At 34.4% G+C, this 24,733-nt stretch overlaps 1 protein-coding gene across 6 annotated transcripts in view; it reads left to right on the top strand.

The window, feature by feature from the left end:
• Nucleotides 1-24,733, top strand: part of Prim2 (DNA primase subunit 2) — a 436,920-nt gene that overhangs the window by 300,329 nt on the left and 111,858 nt on the right. For all 6 annotated transcript variants that reach the window (XM_046432559.2, XM_058575226.1, XM_046432556.2 and 3 more), the window contains one exon: nt 21,230-21,297. In XM_046432559.2, the coding sequence (XP_046288515.1) occupies nt 21,230-21,297 (68 nt within the window). The remainder of the gene's footprint in view (nt 1-21,229; nt 21,298-24,733) is intronic.

The raw sequence follows: 24,733 nt of genomic DNA on the forward strand, positions 1-24,733 counted from the left end.
ATATAATTTTATCATTCTGAGGATGTTATCTATTTGGACTCATACAGTATGTGACCTTTCAAGATTGGCTTTTTTGTTGTTGTTTGTTGTTCAGCATAATTCCCTCGAGTTCCATCTAAGTTGTTGTATATGTCAATAGTTTGCTCCTTTTTAGCACTAAGTAGTATTCGTTTGTTTAATCGTTCACCTGACATTTGACTTGTCTTCAGTTTTTGGCTGTTATGAATAAAGTTGCTATCAACATTTGTGTACATGTTTCTGTGTTAGTATAGGTTTTTTTAAAAAATTTGTGATAAATGCTCAAGACTACAATTGCTGGGCCATATTGAATGCATAGTCAGTGTAAGGAACTGCCAAACTACTTTGTACAGTGGCTGTTCCATTTATATTCTTCCAAGTAATGTATGACTGATCATTCTTAACAGCATTTAGTGTCACCACCATTTTGATTTTTGCCATTCTGTTAGGTATGTAGTGATATGTGATTTTTAATTTGCTTTTTCCCAATGACTAATGATGTTTAACATATTTTTGCCATCAGACTTTTGGGGGCCGGGGTGGGTACCGGGGCACTTGAACAAAGAGTCACATCCCCAGCCCTTTTTTTGTATTTTATTTAGAGACAGGGTCTCACCGAGTTACTTAGTGCCTCACTTTCGCTGAGGCTGCCTTTGAACTCATGATCTTCCTGTCTCAGCCTCCCCAGCCCCTGGGATTACAGGCATGTGCCACCGCGCCTGGCACTATCATTTTTCTTTTGAATTAGAAATAGTTTCAGAAAGGATTTCAACACCCCCTACCCCACCCCCAGCTTGGTGAGATTGGAGACAAATTAATTTGGAAGTCAGTGAATGAATATGAGTGGGAACCTTAGAAAACTTCTTGAATGGTCAAGGTAAGAATAGAAAGAACAGGGCCGGGGTTGTAGCTCAGTAGTAGAGTGCTTGCACATGTGAGAGACTGGGTTTGTTCCTCAGTACCACAAACAAAATAATAAATGAATAAATAAAGGTATTGCGTACATCTACAACTAAGAGAAAAACAGTGGATGTCTGCATGGATGTGGATGGGAAGGATAGTGGAAAGAAAAAAAAGATGAAAAGTTGGCTATTAATACAGGATATTGACAAAAATAAGTGATTCAGGATTTCTTTGTAATCAAGGGAAAAATTATAAGTTTGGTTTGTATTATCATTTTGAGTACAGAGATTATTTTGATAAAGGGGTCCATAAAAAGTTATGAATCTGAATCTATAGCTTCGAGAGGTTGAATTTATCTGAAAATCAAATAAGAAGAGATGATAATTTGATTTTGCTTGGATATGGGCAACAGTAAGCCAAGGAAATGTATCCTGTGGATTTAGAAGAAAACCTAGGAAGATTTTTTTTTTTTTTTTTTTTTGAGGTAGGCCAAGGACCAGTACAGAAGACCTCTTTAATCCTCTTATAAAAGTAGATTGTTTCTTATAAGATGTTTTGGATGATTCCAGATTATTTTGAGAACTCTAGCTTTGATTATAGCCTTAGGATATGAGCATAACACAGTATTTCATTAAAATGTTTAAACAGCAATAGCAGTAAAAAGAAATGCCAGCAGCATAAACACTGTCTAGTAGTCCTGTCACTGGTCTTGTTCTAAAAAGGACACGCACGTCTATCTTGCCAGAAAAATATTGTATTTTAAAAGATGGTATGGTGAACATGAAAATACAAGTCACATAATGAGATATACTTTTAAAAATAAAAGTCTCCCACAAACCAAAATCTATGTCTTGGAGAACTTGGAAGCAGGTGTCTTTAGTGATGCAGAGCAGATGAAAGCATCACTATGCAAAGTGTTGTTGATATTGGCTATTAATTCATTGCAGATAATGAAGTTGAGAGAAGGAAAAGACATGCAGCAGGAAAAGAATGGGAGTAGGGAAGGAAGACATCATTTGTTGTATAGCAAGTAGTGTTTTCAGTTAGGAGAATGCTTGGTTGTCACTGTTGATGTAGTGTCACTCATCACTAAAACCTGGTATTTCATACAACAAAAATACCTTTATCAAAAGTAGTATTTATTATTTTAGAAACCCAAGGTTACATAACATGTAATGAAATGTGAGCCAGTATTAGTCTAAACTCAGCAGAGATAGAAGATATTTTGTTATGATGTAAAAGTAGTTAAATAAAATAACCCGAGTTTGATCCTAAAATGATTACGGCATTAAGTTATTCTGATGTCACTCATTAAAATAGCACTAGGCTTTGTATCATTTTTATTCATTGATTTGATAATACCAGGTGTGATTTCAAATACTTGGTCTTATGATTTTGGCTGCAGTTGATAGTAAAAATTTATTTACAATTATTTTGACTTGGATTGAGCTTCATAGATTTAAAACCTTTAGTACATGGAAAATTAAAATCATGTTTTTCACTTGGGTAATTGCGATGAGATTTTTAAAAAGAGTCTAAGCCTAATGCATGAGTATTTATTTATACAGATTTTCAAAAAGTAAAGAGGTTGGGATTGTTTTAGGGATTATAGTCAGCTTTTCACTACTGTGACTGAAATGCCTGACAAGAACAACTTGAAGAAGCTTTATTTTGGCTTATGGTTTCAGAGGAATTCAGTCTATGGCTGGCTGGCCCCAGTGTACAAATGGTGGAAGGGTGTGGCAATGGGGACAGCTGCTCAGCATATGGCAGTCAGTCAGTGGGGGAGGAGAGAAAGGAAAGGTCCAGGGATAGATACAGTCCCCATGGCCATGCTCCATCCCCAGCCTACTTCCTCCATCCATGCCCCACCTGCTTACAATACCACCAAATAGTCCATTTAAATTATTAACCCATCAACTGAATTATTGCACTGATGATGGCATAGTCCTCAGGATCCAATTATTGCTAACACACGAGCTTTTGGGCGCATTCCAGAGCCAAATCATAGCAGATTACGTTGTATTAGTCATTACAGTTACTTTCTTTTGTCTCCCAGAGTAGATGAAGAAGGCACAGACTTAAATTTCAACTGAAACTAGTTTGCTTGGAAGAAGAAAATGCACATGAGGGTTTTTTTTTTTTTTCTTTTTTTGCATTCAGAATTTAAAAATCCCAATTCCAAACCCAGATCCAAAGGCATACTCTGGTTCCTATTTAATTTCATTAAATTTTTTCACTTTTCTAGCCATACCATTTTGTTCTTGTTCAGGGGCTTTGTATTTGTTTTTTCCCTATGGATCATTCCTTTCCCCAGTTTTCTATGGTCTCCCAAATACTGGTACTTGATGCCCTTTGCATTTGCTTTTTCATCTTGTGGTGCCCCCTGCATCCCCATATTTGCACGATTTGTGCTTTTATTTAATTCAGATATCTCTCCTTTGATGCTATCTTCTCAGAGAATTTTTTTTCCTAAGATAGCCTTTCCCTTACCAATTTGTATTCATTGTAGCACTTAATTGTGTCTAACCTTAAGTTCTGTATTTGTTTCCACCATTAGACAGCAGAGACTGCTTTATTCATATCATTGTTCCAAATGTAAAGGATAGAGATATCAGGGTTAGGTACTCAAATAGGAACTGATGACTACTTAATTAAATTGTAGACAGGTTATTGTAGACCTTGTACCTTGGAGGTATTTGGATAATGGGTTCACTCTGTAAGGTGATTAGGAGAGAGCTAAATATTCATGTTCTATGAACATATGTCATAATACAGAGAAAACATGTTTTATGTTCTTGTAGCCAAGTGCTTAGTCTAAGACATCTTGACCAAAAAATGAGTCAATGGGTAGAGTACCTGGCTTTATTCTGTGAGGTTCTACTGTTGCCCTGCTTACTGTAACATCTTTAGATTCTGTGAGTTTTTCAGTCTGAATCCCTTTTAGTGATTACTGTTTTCCCTCATGGGTGGTTAATTTTGGTTTCTGTTCCTTGTCCCTGTTAAGAGTTCTGTTTAATATCAATGGGCAGAGATGGGTCCTGTGAATTAATTCAGAATTTGATGGTTGCTATGCATTCTCTTATTTGAGAATTCAATAAATGTACTCTTAGAGTTAATTGTCTCACTGGTAAACATACTAATTCTATGTGAAGTCCAGTCAGCTGATTTGAAATAGTACAAATGATAGTAAGGTAGTGATAATTTTAATAGTGGTTAAAACTAGCAGCAGCCACCAACTTTTAGCATAGAGGATGTTGTTTACATAATACAGATTTGCTGAATATATAGTTGAAGGCATATTATCTATTTCTTATTATTTTTAGTTCTTATAGTTACCATGTAAATTAGGGACCAGAACCCACACGTTACAGATGAGGAAACTGAGGATCTAAGGAATTATTATTTCAAGGTCATACAGCTATTAAGGAATGGGATTTGAATCCAGGCATGTCTGACTTTGAGTTGAGGTTTACGTGGTGTGTTACTATGTTCTTTCCGCCTAATTTCAGACCTTAAGTCTTATATACATTAAAAAAATAATATGTCTCATGACTATCATCAGTGCATGGAGAATTTTGATTTGTTTTGGAAGTGGTTGGAAAAGTAGAATCACACTAGAATGAGGCCAATAATGATATAAGGTTTGCCAGTGGTGCAGCTTTTCCTGTCTTCCTCCTACACCCTCATCATCTGCACTATAATGTGCACCAGGGGGAAATGTAAACTTGATACAGTAGGGTTTTAAAACTATGCCTTTCTAAAACACAGAAGTAATTAGTTCAAGATTAAAATATCATTTAAACACTCAACTTCACTGATAAATTTGCAATTCTGAGAATGTTTTTGCACTTGTACAGCACATAAGACTTGTTACTTCCTTTGGGGGAGGAGTACCCAAATGTGGAGGACAGCTAGGAGCATGGCAGTTCTTAATGTCAGGAGCAGCTTTCCCTGGATGTTAGCCCACTACATAGTTTCCCCTTGAAAGGAAATGTTGCAGGTTCAAGAAATATAGAAATATTCTTATGTGGCTGAGCCAGGAGAGACAAACTGCACTTAATTGCTCTCTCCAATAGTACTTAACTTGTATCTGTAACATCTAGTAGTTAGGAGTTGTGTAGCAGAGTTTACTCCATTTTAAGAGTTCTTCCCCACCTCCACCCTCTTAGTTGTTCTAGGGATTGAACCTAGGGCCTTGCATATGCCTGGCAAGTGCTCTGCCACTGAACCCCTAGCTCTTTAAAGAGAGATTATTATTATTATTATTTTTAAAGAGAATTTTTTAATATTTATTTTTCAGTTTTCGGTGGACGCAACATCTTTATTATTTTTATGTGGTGCTGAGGATTGAACCCAGTGCCCCGCGCATGCCAGGCGAGCACGCTACCGCTTGAGCCACATCCCCAGCCCAAGAGATATTCTTAATTATCGGTATTGGTCTAACAATTGGATTAGAGAATTGTTTGCATTTTCAAGTGGGTGTGTGGTGCTTTAAAAGTCTTACACTTAGTTTCATCAATTAAATCCTCTATTTTGCCAGTTTCCTAAACTGTAGTATAAGGAGTTATTTGGGATTCTATGAAGATGGAGAGTTTAATGTAGGCTCTTGGCTCCTTCTCCCAAAACTAACCATAGTGAAACTGCGGAAGTAAGAGGAAAGCATGGATCTAAAGGAATACCTAAAAGAACTATGAAAAATTGTAGAGTGACTTAGGTTGTTGTGAATAGATGTGCATGTATAGGTAGTTTAGCCTAGAGTACAAAGTGACCTGAAGTATCAGGAGAAGATAAATTGTTCTAAGCTGTTATTCTTTTAAGTTTTGTTTTTGACCTGACTTTCACCAGCTACCTTGAGGTAATAATTGCTTGCCCCACTGCTACAGAAATTGATGTCAGTAGGGTCATGTCAGGGCAACATGAAAGGTCTGTTGGGGTGAGGAGCTGATGAAAACGGGTATAACCAACCAGCTACCCCAGGGCACTCACTCTTCCTAGAGTTTGCAGCATGGCTTCTCCCAGTGTCACTGCTTTATAACTGCCCTCCAAAGGAGTTGCCTGGTGGTAGTCAAGGAGGATTATTTGGTGCCTGTGACTCATCTCCATCCTCAAATTTACTTAGAGAAACAATACGGATCTGTGTTTCGGCCATTTTCATGATTAAAGATATTTTTCATATATAGTTTTCATACACATTCATAATAGTTGATATCTTTTGATGAATTTGACCTTACAAGTCAAAATTGTGGTAGGGAGAGTACAGCGACTATTGAAAACAAACAAAAGCACCCCCTTATTCATGGTTTTAGTTATCCACTGTGGACCATTAATTGAAGTTATTGAGTGAAAAATTCCAGAAATAATTTGAAAGTGTTAAATTGTGTACCATTCTGTTCTAAGTGGTATGATGAGATCTTGTACCATCTTATTCCCTCCCACTAAGATGTGAATCATCCCTTTATCCAGTACACTCATACTGTATAGACACTATCCATCCGTTATTCACTCAGTAGTGGTTTCAATTTTCAGGTTGATTGCTGGGGTTATCAGTTACTTGGATTCAAGTAATCCTTGTTTTACTTAATGATTCCAAAGTACAAGAGTAATGTGGACAATTTTATTATAATACATTGTTTAATTTTCTATTTTATTTAGTTTTTTATGGTTTCTAATTTGTAAATTAAATTTTATCATAGGCATGCATGTATAGGTAAAACAGATAATAATAAACCTGTGTATACCAATTTCAGGCATCCACTGGAAGTCTTGGAATATATCTCTTATGGATAAGAGGGGACTACTGTAATGTAGACCTTGTAAAGGAAAATTGTTGGGAGAGAGGGATCAATAATTTAAACATAAGAAATGTACTGGGAAAGGCAGCGGAGCACAACAGACACTAGTATGGCAATATGTAAATCAATGGATGTGTAACTGATGTGATTCTGCAATCTGTGTATGGGGTGAAGGTGGGAGTTCATAACCCACTTGAATCAAAGTGTGGAATATGATATGTCAAGAAATTTGTAATGTTTTGAACAACCCACAATAAAAAATTAAAAATATATATAAAAAAAAAAAAGAAATGTACTTGTGATAAAGCAACAGTAATAATATTAAGGGACAGGAAATTATAAAAGAACAAAAGGAATAGTAGATATGACAAATATAGTAGTTGAAATAAAGAACTTCATAAATTAGATAAATAGAATGGGTATAGGTAAAAATGTATTATTGCACTTGAATATCATGTTGATGAACTTGGAAGGCAGAAAAGTAAAGGTAGAAAATATTGAAGAAAGCTAAGAAATATGGAGGAGAGTTGTGCTGCATTTAAATAACAGACTTCCTGGAAGTGAGAGGAGAGATGGGAGAGAGAACTATTCAAAGAAATGATGTTAAATTGCTCAGAATTCAGAAAGAACAAAGACATCATAATGAAAGGCCTAATAGAATACCACACAGGGAAAATGAGAAAACCCACATCTTGGTAGATGATATGAAATTTAGGAATCTCAAAACCAAAGAAGTCTAAAAACATTTAGAATAAAAGAATAGATTATCCACAAAGGAACATGAGTTGACTAAATTATTTTTTAAGCCCTGAGGTTCTCAGTCATTCTGCATATTTGTAGTGAGGGAGATCATCTATATTACATATAATTCAAAACTTATGAAATAAATTCATAAATTCATGTTCCATTTGATGAAGTATTTCTCAATGTATCCTGAGAGATATTTCCTTTATAACTTTTCTGATACAAAAAAGCTATAGGGCAACTGGTTATGACACATGGTTTTATAATTTCATATAAATATTTGGGAGAAGCTGCTGTTATTTTCATTGAAGTGGTACATCTCTCCTTACTTTTTTTTGGTCGGGGGGATGTGCTGGTTTTTAAAAAATTTTTTTTTTAAATCTCACTTTGGAGCATGTGTTTTTTAAAAAAAATGTTTTTGTAGCCATAAATGTAAAGTAGATGATTTTCTGTTTCTAAGAATAATGCATGACACAAACCTTTTTTTCACCCTCAAATGGTGCTGGGGTTTGAACTCAGTTCTTTGTGCATGTTGTGCAAGTGTTCTCCCACTGAACCACACTCTACAAGTGATTTTTTTTTTTTTAAATTCACTCTTCTTCATGCTCCTACATTCTAAATCATAGTGTGTTATTGCAGCTTCGATACCAGAAAGAAGTCCTATTCATCATTCATCATTGGTTCAGAAATCCCCTGTCCAGTAGAAATAAAATGTAAGTCATATAATTTAAAAGTTTTTAGTATTAACATTTAAAAAGTTGGTAAGAAGATGAAATTAATTTTTATCTATTTGATTTAATTCAGCATATGCAAAATGGTATCCTTTTAATATGTCAGTATACAAAATTATCTATTTCAAAATCTTTCCTCTATAGTGAGTCTGCAATTTGGTATATATTTTATAGCTTATCTCAGTTTGGCAACATTTTAAGAACTTGGTGGCTACACGTGGTTAGTAAATACCGTATTGTCTGTACATTTCTAAAGCAAATGATTGTTCAATCTTATGAGAGTTGTTGGGCTACTTAAGAGCTGCCTTTAAGACCTTCATTTTATTAAGAATCTTGGAACTGTGTAGTTCTGTAGCTAGTGATACTTTTTTTTCATTAATCGTAGCTAATAACATAAAGGAGTTCTTAGGCTGCAAGATACTACTTAATTAGTTTTCAGGGTAGAAATTGTGGTAAAGCACAAATCTATGGAATGTTCTGAGTCTGATTTGATTTTTATGATTCTGTTTCTTAAGTCCAGATAATTCTGCCTGGATATCTATCAGGCAGTTCAGACTTAACCTAGGCATCTAATCTTTCCTTCCAGAATTGTGCTTGTTCATATTGGTGAACAGGGTCTTCATTTTCCCTTTGCACAGGTACCAACAAAATTATCTCTTTGACTTCCCGTTAAAATGTTGGGGAAAAGTCGGTTTGCTGTTGAAAATGTCAGTTTCCTTAAGTCCTTTGCTTTCCATATGTTTACTACGATATGCTTTTAATTAAAACCATCTATTGAACTTTTAAGTAATAATGTCATTAAAAAAAAAACCTTAGTATTGATTATATATGGTTTTTGGTAGTTGACTTTAAAATTTTGTCCAAGGGATAATTCACACGACAACATTGTTAAAGTATCTTGGGACACATTTTAGTTCATGCTGGCATTCATTTACATTTAAATAAATGGGGCACTAATAGAACAGGAAAAGTCAAGCTTTACATTTAGTATACTGTGCTTTTGTCCAGGGGATCTTGTGACCCATTCATTCAAAAATATTGTATTAGAGAAAGCAAAATTTAATGAAGAATTATAAGACTCAAGTTGTTCCCTTTTCACAATTTTATAACTGTTGATTTTTTAGTTGACTCCCTCCCCCAAAAGTCATGGCTTCAAAATATACAATTTGAAGCTTTCTGTATGTGGTGAGATCTTTTGGAACTAATATTGCCTATGGGTTTTTGTTCCCTCTTTTCCTAATATATCTAATAAAACATGAAGATGTCAAATATAAAGGATGGCTATTGCACAGATTTGTCCTTTGCTTGTCTGGTTATCCATCAAACACTATCAACCCGATTGTGCCAGAAAGTGTGAAATAATGTCATTGGAAAGCAATCAGTCAAATATATGTCAAGGTCTTTTAAAAGTCTCAACTAGCTGTTCTGATATCAAAGAATGTTTTACAAATGTGCTAAAATGTTTACTTTTAGGAAGCATATTTCTAAACATGTTACCCTCACCCTTGATTTCATTATGTTAATGCTTTGGGTTGGTTGGAATAGGTGCAAATAATAGTAACAGTAATAGTATTTCTACAATCCACACCCATTATGCTGGCAGGAATATAGCAGTTAGGGTCCATTCCATCATTAAAATGGCAGCTCATTATTTTGTATAGTCAACAATAGGTGGTTTCATAATAGTGACAATGAGTTTTTAAAAGCCTAAGCAAATAGATAAAGTGTTTTTTTTTTTTCCACTTTTCAGACCAGTGAAATCTAGTTAGTAACTCTAACTTAAAAATTAATAGAAAAAGAGATAACCAAAAAGTTAATAAAGAATAAAAATATCACTTTTCCTAAGAAAATGGAATTTTGCATGCCATTTGATTTATAAAGCACCCCAGATTAGCTTTTTTTTTTTTTTTTTTTTTTGGTTTTGATACATTAAATTTAGTGGCCTGGGAATGTGTTTTTTTAGAGATCATATATTATTTGGAACTTCTAGGAGTTTAGAAATGAGACATCAAGTGGTCCAGATTGCTACTTGTGATATAGAATGAACATCCAAAATCAAAAATGCTTCAAAATCTAAAAAGCTCAAAATTTTTGGCATTCAGAAACTTTCAGATTTGGATTAGACATCCTCAATTGATAGTCTATACACTATCCCCAAATCCAAAAATCTCTGAAATCTGAAGTACTGGTGACTTTCAAGCATCTCAGATAAGGGGTATTTAATCTTTAATTCCTAATTTTGATTAAAAAAAGGCAAAGAAGAAATAAAAGGATTTGGGGAACCCTGATGTGTTTGGAACATTCAAAATACATCTGTTTCTTTTTCCTTCTTATTCTTCAGTCATCTTAAATAACTTTTGTTTCTAAATTAGTGATTGGAATTTAAAAAAAAACCCTTAAAATGCATTTTATTTACTGTTACATCAGAATGCTGTATATGTGCTGTCTATTGTGTTAAGACCATAATGCCATAAAGACATTGTACTTTGATATTTTCATTTCAAAATGAGTGGTTATTTTTACTAGCTCGGGGGTGCTTTACTACTGATCTATATCCCCAGCTCTTTTAATTTTTTATTTTGAGGCAAGATCTCACTAAGTTGCTGAGGCTAGCCTCAAAATTGGAGTCCTCCTGCTTTTAGTTTCCTGAGTTGCTGGGAAGATAGGCATGTATGCCTAGCTTGATGTATTTTAAGTCAGAAAAATTAGAATTAATCAAAAGGTTCTAATTTTAGTAAGCAAAAATGTGTGTATGTGTGTTTGAAATATGGTCTAATATTTTAAGAAGCTCCTGTTTCAGAAGAACTTTTAAAAAGAAATTCTTTAGTAGAAGAACTAAATTATATAATAGCCTCCTTTATTTCTAAAGAAAAATTGTAGAACTCCTTCATGAGTGATAAAATAGCTTAAATTTCAGTTAAACCAAATGAATCCAAAAACTGCAATATCTGATTATTTCAGGTTAGGGAAATAAACTGATAGGTGGGGCACATTGGGCTGTTTCACGCTTAAAGCATTTCTATTCCTTCAAAGGCAAGGTCTCTATCAAGAAGGATGTCGTTGTGCTCTGGGATAGCAGGGAAAATTAAGTCACAGAGACAAGGAAAAATAGCTGAAGTACCAAGCAAATGAGTACTTTGCAGCATCTGTTAACATAAACATTAGAAGTATGTTGTTAGCCATCTGGGGCTGCTATCCTAGAGTTATACATTTGGAACAGTGGTTTGAGGGTTAGCTGTTGGGGAAATGGAAATCTCTGTGTATCCTTGTTGATTACTTGTTTTTAATCACCTAAGGCCCTCCAGTTCTTCAAGAGCATTTCCAAGGACTATGTAATGTTACACAACAGATCACTATCTCCCAGGCATTAATAAAAATCTCATCCACGTACTCTGTTCCATTCTCCATTATTCTACCTCTATTGCATATGTTTAATAAAAGTCCAAGTCAGGGGAAAGAGTTCCTGTTGAAAGATGAAAGCATGTATTTACGCATACATAGCTCTTCTATGTCTCTTCACTTTGGTAATTAAATAAAATGGTGATTTCTGTGACATTATTTAAATGTTATTTATTAAACAAACTGGAATTATAGTATAGAGTAGATTGTTTAAAGTTCCCAACATTGAAAGTAGTACACTGTTTATTCATATTTAGAAAAGGGGTAAGATTGCCAGTGAATGGACAGCTTACAGGTCTGACATTTCTTATGGGAAAATAGACTCAGCAGGAGTTAAAGGAGTTGTGGGCTACACTTCTTACTGAAGATGAATGACATGCACTATGAAGGCCACTGTTCTGTTTGGGGGCTCTTAAACATTTACTAGAAGCCTGCAGATACTGTTGGCAACTTCCGTGCAGAGAGTGTAGAATTTATGTGCCTATTTAGGAATTTTTATGAGGAACTCCCACATAATAAGATTTTGCTCAAGATTCATGCTTAAGGAACAGTTTGGTTCTGGAAAACTGAGATAAGGTGGTTGGTTATTTTTTTCCCCCTTAAGAAATTGATAAATGTATCTTTAAGTAGGGTATAGACATTTTGGGAGACAAAAATCATGAATGAAAATATAATAATAATGAATAAGAAACCTTAGAATATCAGTTATTGCTTCATAAATTTATTAATTAAACAATCTAGAAATTTAAATGTTTTTTAAAGTCTCTGTATATAATGATTTATGGCTGAACCAGATGTCAGGTTTACCTCTCTGTAATTGTGGCAAACACATGAAGGACACAGTGAAATGTACCAAGACCCAGAATTGTCTCAGCCAACTCCTAACATCTAATGTGCCATCAGAGACTTCTTTGTGGGACTTACAAGGAACAGAAAATGTAGTACTGTTTTCGAAAGTAATAAGATGTCCAAATATATAGGGCTAAATACACTAGAGAGTAAGCATATAAAGCCATAACAGTGGCACTGTTTTACTCAGTGGTAAAATAATTAAACATGATTTTTATTGTAAAACCAAGAACATATTCTAGAATCCAATACAAATTTTGTACACACATTTTTAAGATACTTCATGAAACTAAAGGCAGCAGATGCTTAGTGCATCAAAGTTCACCTGTTCATTCTCCTTGGATGTTCCAGATACCTTTGTTTGTTCAGTTTGAAATAATATCACTGATAGGGATTTTGTGAGGATCTGTGTCTATATAGAACTTGGAGCAGAGTTCCCTGCCTGTACTAAAATACTAGGAGCACTGACTGCCACTGCTCTTTCACAGGAGCAATCCTTGTGCCAACTTGAGAAACAACACAGGTTGAATTCCACTTGCCAGATCCATGTTTATGAGAAATCTAATTGTGAAATTACTGGCTATCGTTTAAGAATTCTTTTTTTTTTAAACATTTATCTTTTAGTTGTAGTTGGACACAATACCATTATTTTACTTATTTTTATGTGGTGCTGAGGATTGAACCTAGGGCCTCACATGTGCTAGGCTAGCGCTCTATTGCTGAGCCACAACCCCAGCCCAGTTTAAGAATTCTTAACCCAAATTACCGGAGTATTCTAGAAGTAAAGTGATTTATGGGGGTTTTACTGAGGAAAAAATTCAGTGATCCTTGTGCATCATCATTACATATCTCTTTAACACCTTTTTTTTCTCTTCCCCTTGCTCAAAATGTTGTTTTACATTTTTAAGCCATGTAAGTAAGGTACTTGGGTTGGGCTTTGAATAATAAGCTTCTTTTCACACCATGGGTTTCATGATGAAAAATTAGCATTGGGATATCTGCTTATACTATTCCCAGGTTTGCTGCCTTCAGTTCTTCATATCATCCAACCCCTTGAACTGGAAATATCTTGTTAACTCTGCACTGTTTAATATTCTTTGGAAATTAAACTGCTTGGCATGTTTAGAGCTCAAATGGAATATATGCGTTTTGCTTGACAAGATCGTCGGGTGCTTTTTAGAGCTTACATATTGAAAATCATGTTTGTGGCCAGCTGATAGAGAAATTTTCATGTACATAAGTGTTGTACTGATGAAACTACCTCTGTTGTGAAGATCAAATGAGATAATGTGCGCAAGAACCCTGTGAAAACCAAAAAGTTCTATGGGCATCTGAGCACTAGACTGTTACCATTAGTGATGAACAGCATCCCAGCCTGCCAAGGGAGAACATGAAACTGGAGAACAAATTTGGTTCCAAGAGCAAAGGGAAATGTAATGTGGAATTTCACAGTTTGGGGTTTGTAATTGGGATCTGTTGCTATTATAAGAAAATGTAGTTCAAAAAGACACAGGATTTTCTGTTGTTAAAATCAATGAAGTTAAAAGAGCAGCTGCTTGTAAAAGTTAATTTTATTTGACATCTGCCTTGGTCTCAGTAATAAAAGTGATAGTTCTGTTGAAAAACCTGTCCTCTTTAAAGCTATATTTTTCTGTTACTGTGAGGTCTGTTGTAAAAGTTGTTGCTTTCTAGTTTAAAAATCTTTCTCAACCTATAAATTATATTTCTTATTGAATATGTGTGTGTATACACACACATACATACCACACATTTTTCATTTAGTAGAAAAGAGGTGACATTCTAGATTTTAAGTTTATTCTTAGGAAGTTATGAGATAACAGTAGGGCCATTTCAGATCCTGGATGAAATAAGAATGCCAAGATATTTTAAATATTTCCTATTTGTTTTTACTTTTTAACAAAGTAAATTTGACTTTTTTCATTTGGAGACATATAAATTTCACTGTCCTGATATCACTGATAGAGGATACTATTCTGCTTATTTGAATAGAACTCTGCTATATGTAGGAAAAAGTGCTTAATTTGTGCTGATTACCTGCCTCGGATTTCTTTTAAGACACAACTTTGATATCAGTGGATATTGTCATTCTGCTCGAGTTTTGTGAGGAGGCGGAAGTGAGTAGTAGAGGGTAAAAACACCAGAGAACAAAATTGAGCAATATTTTCCAAGAGAGCATTGTTTTCCTGTCATTTTTATGTGTTTTAATTTAGCCAGTGTTGGGTGAGCAGTTCAGAGGGAAGGGATTTATTATTTTCAAATGAAGCCACCCTCTTGTTGTTCATTTTCAACTGATTGAATCACCTTTGTTTTCAAAATGTTTATTGACAAAGAACTATTTGCCCTATATGCTCAGTATTTACTTCCTTGTTTATTCATGTTCCCTCCCTTTATGCCTATCATTTGGAGAGGAAAATGGTGAAAAAAAATTTCTTCCTATAGTTCCCTATCAGCCCCTTTAAAAAAAAAATACTGTTGCAAAATAACAACTGGCTGATAGCAAAAAACTCCTTTAGGGTTTTAAGAGCCACAGTCAGCCTCACAGTGGGAGGCAGAGTGCTCTCCTTGGGAAATATTTTTTTTTCACAAAGTCAGATGCATTTATTCCAGGTGTGCAACAAAAGAGTTAAGATATAGGAGGTTCTGGTTGTGTTTCCAAATAAAGCTATAATTACTTAAAATCAGTGTTAGAAAAGTTTTAAGTCTTATTTACAAAATTGCTTATTTCTCTTATCTTGCTCCAACTAAGGATAGTAAATACCTGCAGTTATCTCTAATTGCCTATTTTATATCTAGAGCAGACACTGGTAATCAGTCCTGTATTGTTTCCTGGATATAGGTGGAACTGATGGAGTATAGGATATACTACCTCCAAATATGGCACTTTGGTGTTTGGGGGAAACAACAGAAGCAGAAAGGTTACTCTCACCATCTTGATCCTTCTCCCCTGAAGCAAACCATACAATCTACACTATAGAATTGCCTTCCCCCAAGCCCCTAATTCCCAGAGGAAAGGCATCAGTACACAGAAAAATCTGAATGAACGGGCTCCGAGAGTCCCCCTCAGTTTATCACCAATTAGATCATGCCTCTTTGTCCTCAGTCACACTTCTGCACATCTGTCCATGAAAATACACAGGCTTCTCTGGTTCTTTGGGTTTTCATTTCTGAAGACTTCTGTGTCATGTAAACTTACATGACATAAATTTGTGTACTTTTCTCTTGTTAGTCTGTCTTTGGTTGTAAGCAACTCAGTCTGAACCTAGCAATGGGAAAAAAAGACATTACTTTTTCCCCTACAGAACAAACCCTCAACACAGTGCTCCAATAAGCTATTCCTAGGGAATGATGGTTGGACGTCCCTGCTCTGTTCCACGCATACAACACAGGAGATTAGGTAGTTCTTGGCTTTCCCTGCTTCATGTTTGCTATCTTTAGCCCTGTATCCTCTCCTGGGATCTAGATCCATGTTATATTCAGTTACCTCTTAGATACTTTAAAAAAAAAAATAATCTCAAATTTGCCATGCCTAAAACTCATAATTACCCTTCTTTCCCAACCTCCTCCTCCATAGCCCCTATGTTGCCATTAATTCAACTATCTACCTACCTGGGTGTCCTCCAGATTTTTCTTTTAGTCAGAGTTCTATGGAGCAATCTCATTCATGTTCCTCACATTCATGCCTTCCTTTCTACCACTTCTGTCTCTGCCATAGACTTTTGAAATTAGATCCCCAGATTGTTGCATGTGTCACTGTTTCATCCTCCTTGCCTCTGTCCTAATTGATCTATTTGCCTCTATTTTAGCTTGTATTCTTCCTTGCCATTCTTCATACTGCTGGACAAACAATCTGTCCTCCCTCCCTTCCTCTCTCCAACTATTTCAAACACAAACATATGCAAAATGTATAACATTTTTTTTTACCTCCACAAATTAAGGAAAGTTAACATTGTCATATTTCCTTCAGAACTTCCTTCATTTGATGTAAGGAAAAGGAGAGAATATCACTAAGAATATTGAAGCATCAGTTATTTCCAGTCCTGTTTTCCCTAGATGCAACCAAAATTGTGTTCTACCCAGAATTTTTAAAAGGTGCTATTGAGAGCATAATTCTAAAAATTACTTTTTTATATGGATCAAATTTATTTTTAGCTATATTGAAGAGATCTAATTTAAGTGGAAAGTCAAAGAACAAAATATTTTCTTTGTTCACTTTACTCTTGAAAAGATATGAGAGCCAAGCATGCTTTATATCCAAATTTACCCATCCTTGAGGAGATTAATCTTCTAATTACAATTTGGATTTCAGTTTTCATTACTTTTTCCCCTACAGAACAAACCCTCAACACAGCGCTCCAATAAGCTATTCCTAAGGAAATAGCTTTGTCCTTTTGGGGTAGGGTTGTTTTGAGAGAAATATTTTAGGTAAGTTTCTTGAATGGGAATCTATCAAAAACTGCAACCCATGTATTTAGCAATAATACCTTTAAACATACACTTTAATCTTAGTCTTTGTCATTTAGATCACAATGCTGTCTCTTTACAATGGCCTAAATGAATTTTATTGAATAGTGTCACATTTACACTATCTGTCCCTCATTTTCTTTCTATAAATTTTTGAACTAGTTTGCTTTTGCATTTTTTAAAAAATGGATGTTCATTGTAAAAGACTTTGTATATTTAAAATTAATAATGTTGGGAAAATAGATCTGATTGCTATTTGTTTTATTTGTAGCTATCATATGATGATCAAAAACTTGAACATAGAAGTAAAGAGCTATGTTACTTTTTTGGTTGTGCCTCCATAGCCTACATCCATATGTATATGTACTCACGTAAACGCATTGAGTTTGTGTATGTGTTTATCCATTATTTAAGTTTTGAACTGTTCGTTTGGGGCTGCTTTTTTTTTTTTGAATCGGGGAGCCACAGTTGCAACTGTGGACCATTTGCTCTCCTTCTAAAGGAAGAACTTTAGACTTTCCATTTAGCTGGAAATGAAAGGAGAAATGTGTATGTTCCTTCTAGTTGATAGCTCATGTCATTAATGAAGACATCAGAAATGTAAGACCAATAGGACCAGTGTCTAGGACAGACTTTTCTAAACTCATGCTTCTGTTGGAAATATCTGGGTGGGTAGGGGACACCTCTTATTCACTCTACAGAACTTATGGATTGTCTACTGCTTACCAGACAGCAGTAGGGGGAAGTGGTAGACGAGACAGAACAGGTTCCTGTGTGATGCAATTTATGTTCTTGTTGGGGGGGGGAGAGAGAGAAAGGAGAGAATAAGATAATTTCAAGTAGTGATAAATATGAGATACCTGAGTACTAGAATACTTATGGGAGGAGTGCTGCTTTACCCAAGGGTATTTAGGGAGGATTTTGAGTTGGTGATGTTTCCCAAATGATGTGAAGGAACCTTTTATGAAAACGGGTTATCTTCAAGACTGAAAATCCACATGTGAAGTGAATCTTGAAAACCAACCCACTTTGAGAAATGAGGGAATAAGAGGATACAGGAACACTCTGGGGTCAAGGGTTCTTGACCAGCTAGCTCTCATGCAACTTGTGTAGCACTGTGAATGGTGGTGTCAAAGAGGAAAGTGCCTGTGCTGTGTGTCCTAGCATAGGCTTGGTGTGCCTGCTAGCAACTAGCTATCTGTGGCATGAGGAACCCTATTTCCTGTTAAATAAAATGGAAATGTTGGACCAGATACCTTCATTCTTTCTTACAAGACTTTTTTTTTTTTTTAATTTTTATGGTTGGTTGTTCAAAACATTACATAGTTCTTGATATATCATATTTCACACTTTCTTACAAGACTTTTTAAAATAACTTTTTTGATGAAATCTAAGAGAATGTATTTGTTTTTTAAAATTTTTTATTTGTTTTAATTAATTACCCATGACAGTACAATGACCTTGACATATCATACATTTGAATCAGATGGGATATAATTTCTCATTTTTCTGAGTGTACAGGTTGCAGAATCACATTGGTCATACAGTCACGTATATACACACAGCAATAAGGAAGGATAGTGGAATGAAATAGAGATTAAAATAACTTTTTTATTCTTTTTAGTTATATATAGTAGAATGTATTTAATTTTCATTAAATGTGTCAGCTATATTATGACAGGCCATTGTAACTCACCTCTAACCTTTCAGCAATAATGAGAAATAAGCTGTTATGTCAACTTTTATGATGGTTCCCTTGAAATAACCCCAACTCAAACAGAACTGGGATAGATCTTTCTCTTTGCTTCTTGGTGATTTATGAGTCAAGGACATTGTTGTATTTTCTATTTAAAAAGCAAAAATAAATATGGAAACCATATTTAACCTAGATGTTTGTTTCTATTTGTAGAGAAATGTAAAATCTCTAATGCTAAAAATCTTGTTATGATAGTGTATTGCTTTCTTGAAAGGCTGATAATTGTGATTTAGTTTAGTTTTGATTTAGATTTAATTTTGCTCAAAGCAGAAATCTGAAAAGCTTTAATGATGAAATGTAGAAAGAGATCCACTTTCATTTTCATCAATTAATGGAATTACATAGTTGCAGGTTCTTGGATTTGTCACATCTTTAATAAATACTTATTAGACTTGCTATGTCTCAAGAAGTGCTAGGGATGCAGTGCCCCTCATAGTGGAGTGATGTGGGAAGTAACTACACAAGCTTAGAAAGGAGTTTCAAAAGAAATGTTGAGACTATATAGTCTCTAAGTAAACTTTATTTAGACCCTAGTCTCTAAATAAAGAAGTCACTTTTGCTTGAGGTTCAAAGTTGAAAATAAGTTGAAGTGGGAAGGGACTGAGGGGGGTGATGTGCCCAAATCATTTAGCACACCTGTTCCAGAAACTGGAGCTACGATAGATTCCTACCTGGCATTCTCCCGTGTCTCTTGTGGAGAGTGTAACCAGACATTCATTTTGTACTTGGTGTTTTGTATTGTGACCCAAAAAGAAAATATTAAGAAAACATTTGATAAAAGACCATTGTGATTAACTCTAGCCTAAGGGAATTATTAGATAATTTTAATTAGAGGAGAGGTTAACTTTCAATCTGAAAATTTCATTGTGACCTTGAATGAAGAATAAACTGGAAGAGGCAAGAATGGAGGCAGACATGGGAGTGACTGGAGATATTAACAGTTTAGGAAAAAAGGAAATGAAAGCTGAGATTAAGATGAAGGGATAGATTTGAGAAATGTTTCCTGTGTGGAATGGACAGATGACTAGAAAGTCTTGCAGTGTTGGTGAGATGTTTTGCTTGTTTGCTTTGTTTAGAAAAGACAGTTTAATTAGAAAGTATGCTATGTGGTTGACAGATACGACTGAAAAAGCCCTGTCTGCCTGCTCTATTTTCAGAGAATTGACTTTTGAAATATCTAGATAGGCCATTTAAATATTTTAGAGCATAGTTTTGGTCCTGAGACATGAAATATCTTGAACAATGAAAATGACATTTTGTAGAGGAGTTTGACATTAACAGATACAGGATGTATTAAAGTGTTTTGTTTATAGAACTCGATAACCTTGATAACATTTATATGTCATGAAATACTAGCTCACCATTTTTCATAGAAACTAAAAGTCTGTTGGTTTTGCGAATATTGCAGTATGTTAATTGGCTTACATTATTGTCTTTTAAATTAATCAATATCTTTGTTGACGTTTATTGATTCTTGTACACATTGAGAGATTTTCCATTATATGATTTAATAAAAATGATATGTGGCATTTTTATCAAATTTTCAACAAATGTTTTTAAAGAGATAATTTCATTTTTGTTATATTATCACAAATTGGGTTTGAATTAAATGTCTGTTTTCCATTTTAAGAAAATTTTAATGTATGAAAAAATTGGAATGAAGATACTCTATTTAATACCAAAGGCTATCTTTCAGTTGTTACTTAAGATTCTCTTCTGTGAATTAGCAAATGATTTATTAGTAGATTACTCTGATCATTATTGAATCGGTTATTTTCTAATCTTTATTGTTTTATTAAGTTTGCTTCAAGCTGATTACTTTGAACGTCTTTATAAAGTCTTTGTGACAGTTTCTTAGGAGAGCAGATTAAAATAGAGATACATATAGATACATAGAAATATAACTAATATTTCAGTAAAAAAACAAATTAGAAGTTTATACTTCTTGATATACTGTCAGCTTAAGGCACAGTATTTAACAGAAAGGCTTTAGTTTTCACTATTTCCTAGATCAATTTGAGATCATATTTCAATATTTAATGCTTTCAGTTACTATTGTATACTTAAAATACAGTCTTGGTTTCTTAATGTAGTTGTCCAAATGAATTAATGCATATGGAGTGAGTACACAATACACACTTCTTTCATAGTGGTTTAGCTGTAAATAAACAGAATTCCCCTTCTCAATTTCATCGTTGCAGTATTCGGTGCCATAAGTTGGTTGTTATTCATTTTAACATTTAGGAATCTTTCCATTTTTATTTCACGGATAATATTTTCATGAGTAGATGCCTTTTCATGAACTCAAATATTCAAATAGGTGCTCCCTCTTTTTTTTTTTTTTTTAAGTTCTAAACTTGGCAACATGTCCTACATCCTTAGAGCCATGTTGTTATCTTTAATCATATAATGTATCCGCTTTTTATATAATTCATTTTTTTTTTTTTTTATGTTCTGCCTCCTTGGTCTGCTCTTCCTGACCCTGTTTTGCATTTAGTGCTCCTGTCTGTTTGGCCTTTGCTATTTTCCTTAACTTTGTCTTTTGCTTTCAGTTAACAGCCAGGTCCTTGCCTGCTGTGCAGTCAGATGAGAGACTTCAGCCTCTGCTCAACCACCTCAGGTAATAGAAGACACAGCTTTGCTATGCTTTGAAATGCAAGTGCACTAATGTGGGTGAAGTATGTTAAAGTGCTTAATAATGCTTTCAATTACTGAAACTTAATTTTTTTTTTCTTGTTTGACTCTGTTAATCAAATGGAAGTTCTTAATATCATGTACTTGTTACCCTTGACTTTAAGGTACTTTAGAAAGCTCTTTTAATAAAAATATGTAGAACTACTTGATAAGTTTAAGTGAAAATGTACAGAAAGATCTAAAAAGAATGGGCTATTTCTTTAACCCAGACTAAGGCACATTTTTAATTGGGATAAATTAAATGAGTAGGGTTTGTTTTCTAAACACAAACATGATATAGCGTCATTATTTAAAAAATAAACTTAGAAAATGCAGGAAGAAGGAAAAATCATTATTAATCTGAAGTAATTTTTTCCTCTATGCTATTTTAAAACCCAGCATTAAAATTATACTTCTATAAAATTTATGATTTTTCCATTTCTTATGAACATGAGATTTTTTCCTTATTAAAATAATTGTAAAAATATCCTTTTTAGTGACTATGATATTTTCTTGTATGACTTTACTATAGCACATTTACATTTATCTCCCTTAGGGAGGCATGTGGGCCATTTCTTTTTCCTTTTTTTTGGTACTGGAGATTGAACATGGGGGCACTTGACCACTGAGTCACATCCCTACCCCTATTTTGTATTTTATTTAAAGAAGGTTCTCACTGAGTTGCTTAGCACCTTGCTTTTTGCTGAGGTTGGCTTTGAATTCGAGCTCCTCCTGTCTTAGCCTCCTGAGCAACTGGGATTACAGACATGTGTGCTGCCATAAATAATACTGTATATGAACCTTTGTCTATATTTTAGATCATTTCCTTAGAATAGATTTTCAGAAATGGAATTACTTTGTCAGAGTATGAGCCATTTAAAAAATTTAAGGATATATGTATTTTTTTCATATTCCATTTTTATTCTCATATTGTACAAGTTTGCCCATTTTATTATGTCCTGAATAGGTCGGGGAAGTCAAATAGTTACTAATTTAGTAATTCATAGAGATGCTGTTTTGGTCAAATGCATTCAGTTATTATGAAAAGTGATTTTGACATTTTATTCATTCTTATTTTGTTGTGAGATTAAGGATCTGTCATTAACTCATGTATTGATAAGCATTTCCTGTTTTTATTTGATCCATTTTTTTTTGTACCAGGGATTGAATTTGGGGGCACTTAACCCCTGAGCCACATCCCCAGCCCCTTTTTTGTATTTATTTAGAAACCGGGTCTTACTGAGTTGCTTAGCGCCTCGCTGAGTTGCTGAGGTTGGCTTTGAACTTGTGATCCTCCCGCCTCAGCCTCCTGAGCTGCTGGGATTATAGGCATGTGCCACCAGCTTTTTATTTGATCTTATGTGCTTTAGATATAATAGATAATAGCTTATATTTGCTATAAACTTAAAAAAATTTATTTTCTGTTATTTAGAGCACTTGTATTTACAAGTTTGATGTAGTCAAGTACCAATAATGTTTTTCTTTTCTAGTTCCTTTTCACTCTTTTTAAACTTAGGCTGTCACTTTTCATTTGGAAGTGTTAATAGATTTTACTCTTATCTTTTTTTCTTTATTTTTCCTTCTTTCCTCTTTTGTTCTTTGGTAGCTTTTCTTTCATAGGCAGGTAGTTTTTAACCTTGTATATAATTGTTTTGTTGGGACAGAAGGGAAGGAGGGGGTCAAGATTACTATTTCAGCAAGGACGGAATAGTATACCTGTTATATGAAGTTCAGTTTTCTAGAGCTGTGTTAAACCCAGAAATCTTGTTTAAGTCTTTTGCCCAGCCCCCACTTCTACTCATCCAAATCTGTTGGTGATATTGTCTCCTCAATTTCTGTCTTAATACAGTAGCCTCTTGTCTGTTCTCCTTGATACCTGCTTTGCCATCAAATGTATTTCATATCATTACCATATGTGGTCATGTTATCCCTTGACTTAAAATTCTTCTCTGCCTTTCTAGCTTCATTCTGGATGAAACCTGAACTCCTTAGCCTGGTATATGAAACCGAATAGGGGGCTTAAACCTCTCTCTCTTTTTGGACTATTCTTGCAGCACTTCTAGTCCCATTCAAATGGCATGACATTCCTCTATCGCAACATTCTTGTGTGAACTTCTGTGGCCTTGCAGATACTTTCTCTCTTGCTACTCCTATTGATACATATGAATTTATATACACATGATTTAAGAATACATTTAAAATGTGTTTCTCATGTAATATATATTTTAAAACATGTTTTATATACATATATTTATGTATATAAATGTATTTTCCCCTTACCCCAGTTGTATAACTTGACAGTTGTATAATTTTTGCTTGTCCTTTAAGACTCAGCTTAGGTGTTACCTCCTCTAAGTTTTATCTGTTTAGTTCTCTACCCCTTAGTCTGAATCAGATGCCTTTTGTAGGTGTTTAGAATTTGATATTGTTACTGTTTGCTTATTGTCTGATTTCCTCATTACAGTATGAGCTACTTGGCTTTTAGCTTGTAAATTCTTTTGTATTTATATTCCCAATATCTAGGCCCATGATATATTGTGTTGAATGAATGCAAGTTATATTAGTGATGTTTTGTTTTCTTCTTTTACATTTTATAAATGTTAAAAATTCTTACCTATAAAACTACTGCTTCAAAAGATATAAGCCTAGAGGGTTGAATCTCACCTCTAGTTAATGCTTGATTCTATGAGATAATGATGGATTCCTCTTCCTCTAACTCAGTATGGTGATTTTATACTAGAATTTAGATTGACTACTGACACATCTCTTTGAGTCCTTGAAACTTGCACAAACTGTACAATTGTTTAGGGCTTTTATTCTCGATGGAGTTCCCTCGTGACTGGTTGCTAGGCAACCAGGGCTAGATGCTACATGTAATATGCACCATCAGATGTTGCCTTTTTTTATTGTTATTAAACCAAATGGTTTCCCATTTTATCACCATGTCAGAGACATCTGTATGTAGGGTGGCAGCTGATGTGCATAGTTTGACACTTCCTGTTCTACAAAGCAACCTTGTGATATGCCTTTCAAGCACACTGAATTGTCTTTTTGGCTCTCCAAATGCAATGTTTTTCTTCTCTCCCTCTTTTTTTTTTTCTTTTTTTTTGTCAAGAGAGGAAAGGATACTATTTGGTTTCAGAGAGTCTAATGATAATCTTGTTAGGAAAAAATAATTATTATTGATTTGCATGAGCTATATAATTTAAATGTTACCTAGAGGGGATGGACATTAGAAGGTTGAGACTGGGATCATTATTAGGCGTAATTTTCTTTAGTGCCTCTAATGATCAAAGAGGAATGATGAATAGCATTTTAATTAAATTTGTCAATAAAACTAATTTGGGAGCTGATACAAATATCTGTAAACATTGAAGGAGCAA

This window comes from Marmota monax, unplaced genomic scaffold, assembly GCF_021218885.2.
Source record: "Marmota monax isolate L192 unplaced genomic scaffold, Marmota_monax_Labrador192_F-V1.1 WCK01_AAM20220418_F8-fsc00116, whole genome shotgun sequence".
In the NCBI taxonomy this organism is placed as follows: domain Eukaryota; kingdom Metazoa; phylum Chordata; class Mammalia; order Rodentia; family Sciuridae; genus Marmota; species Marmota monax.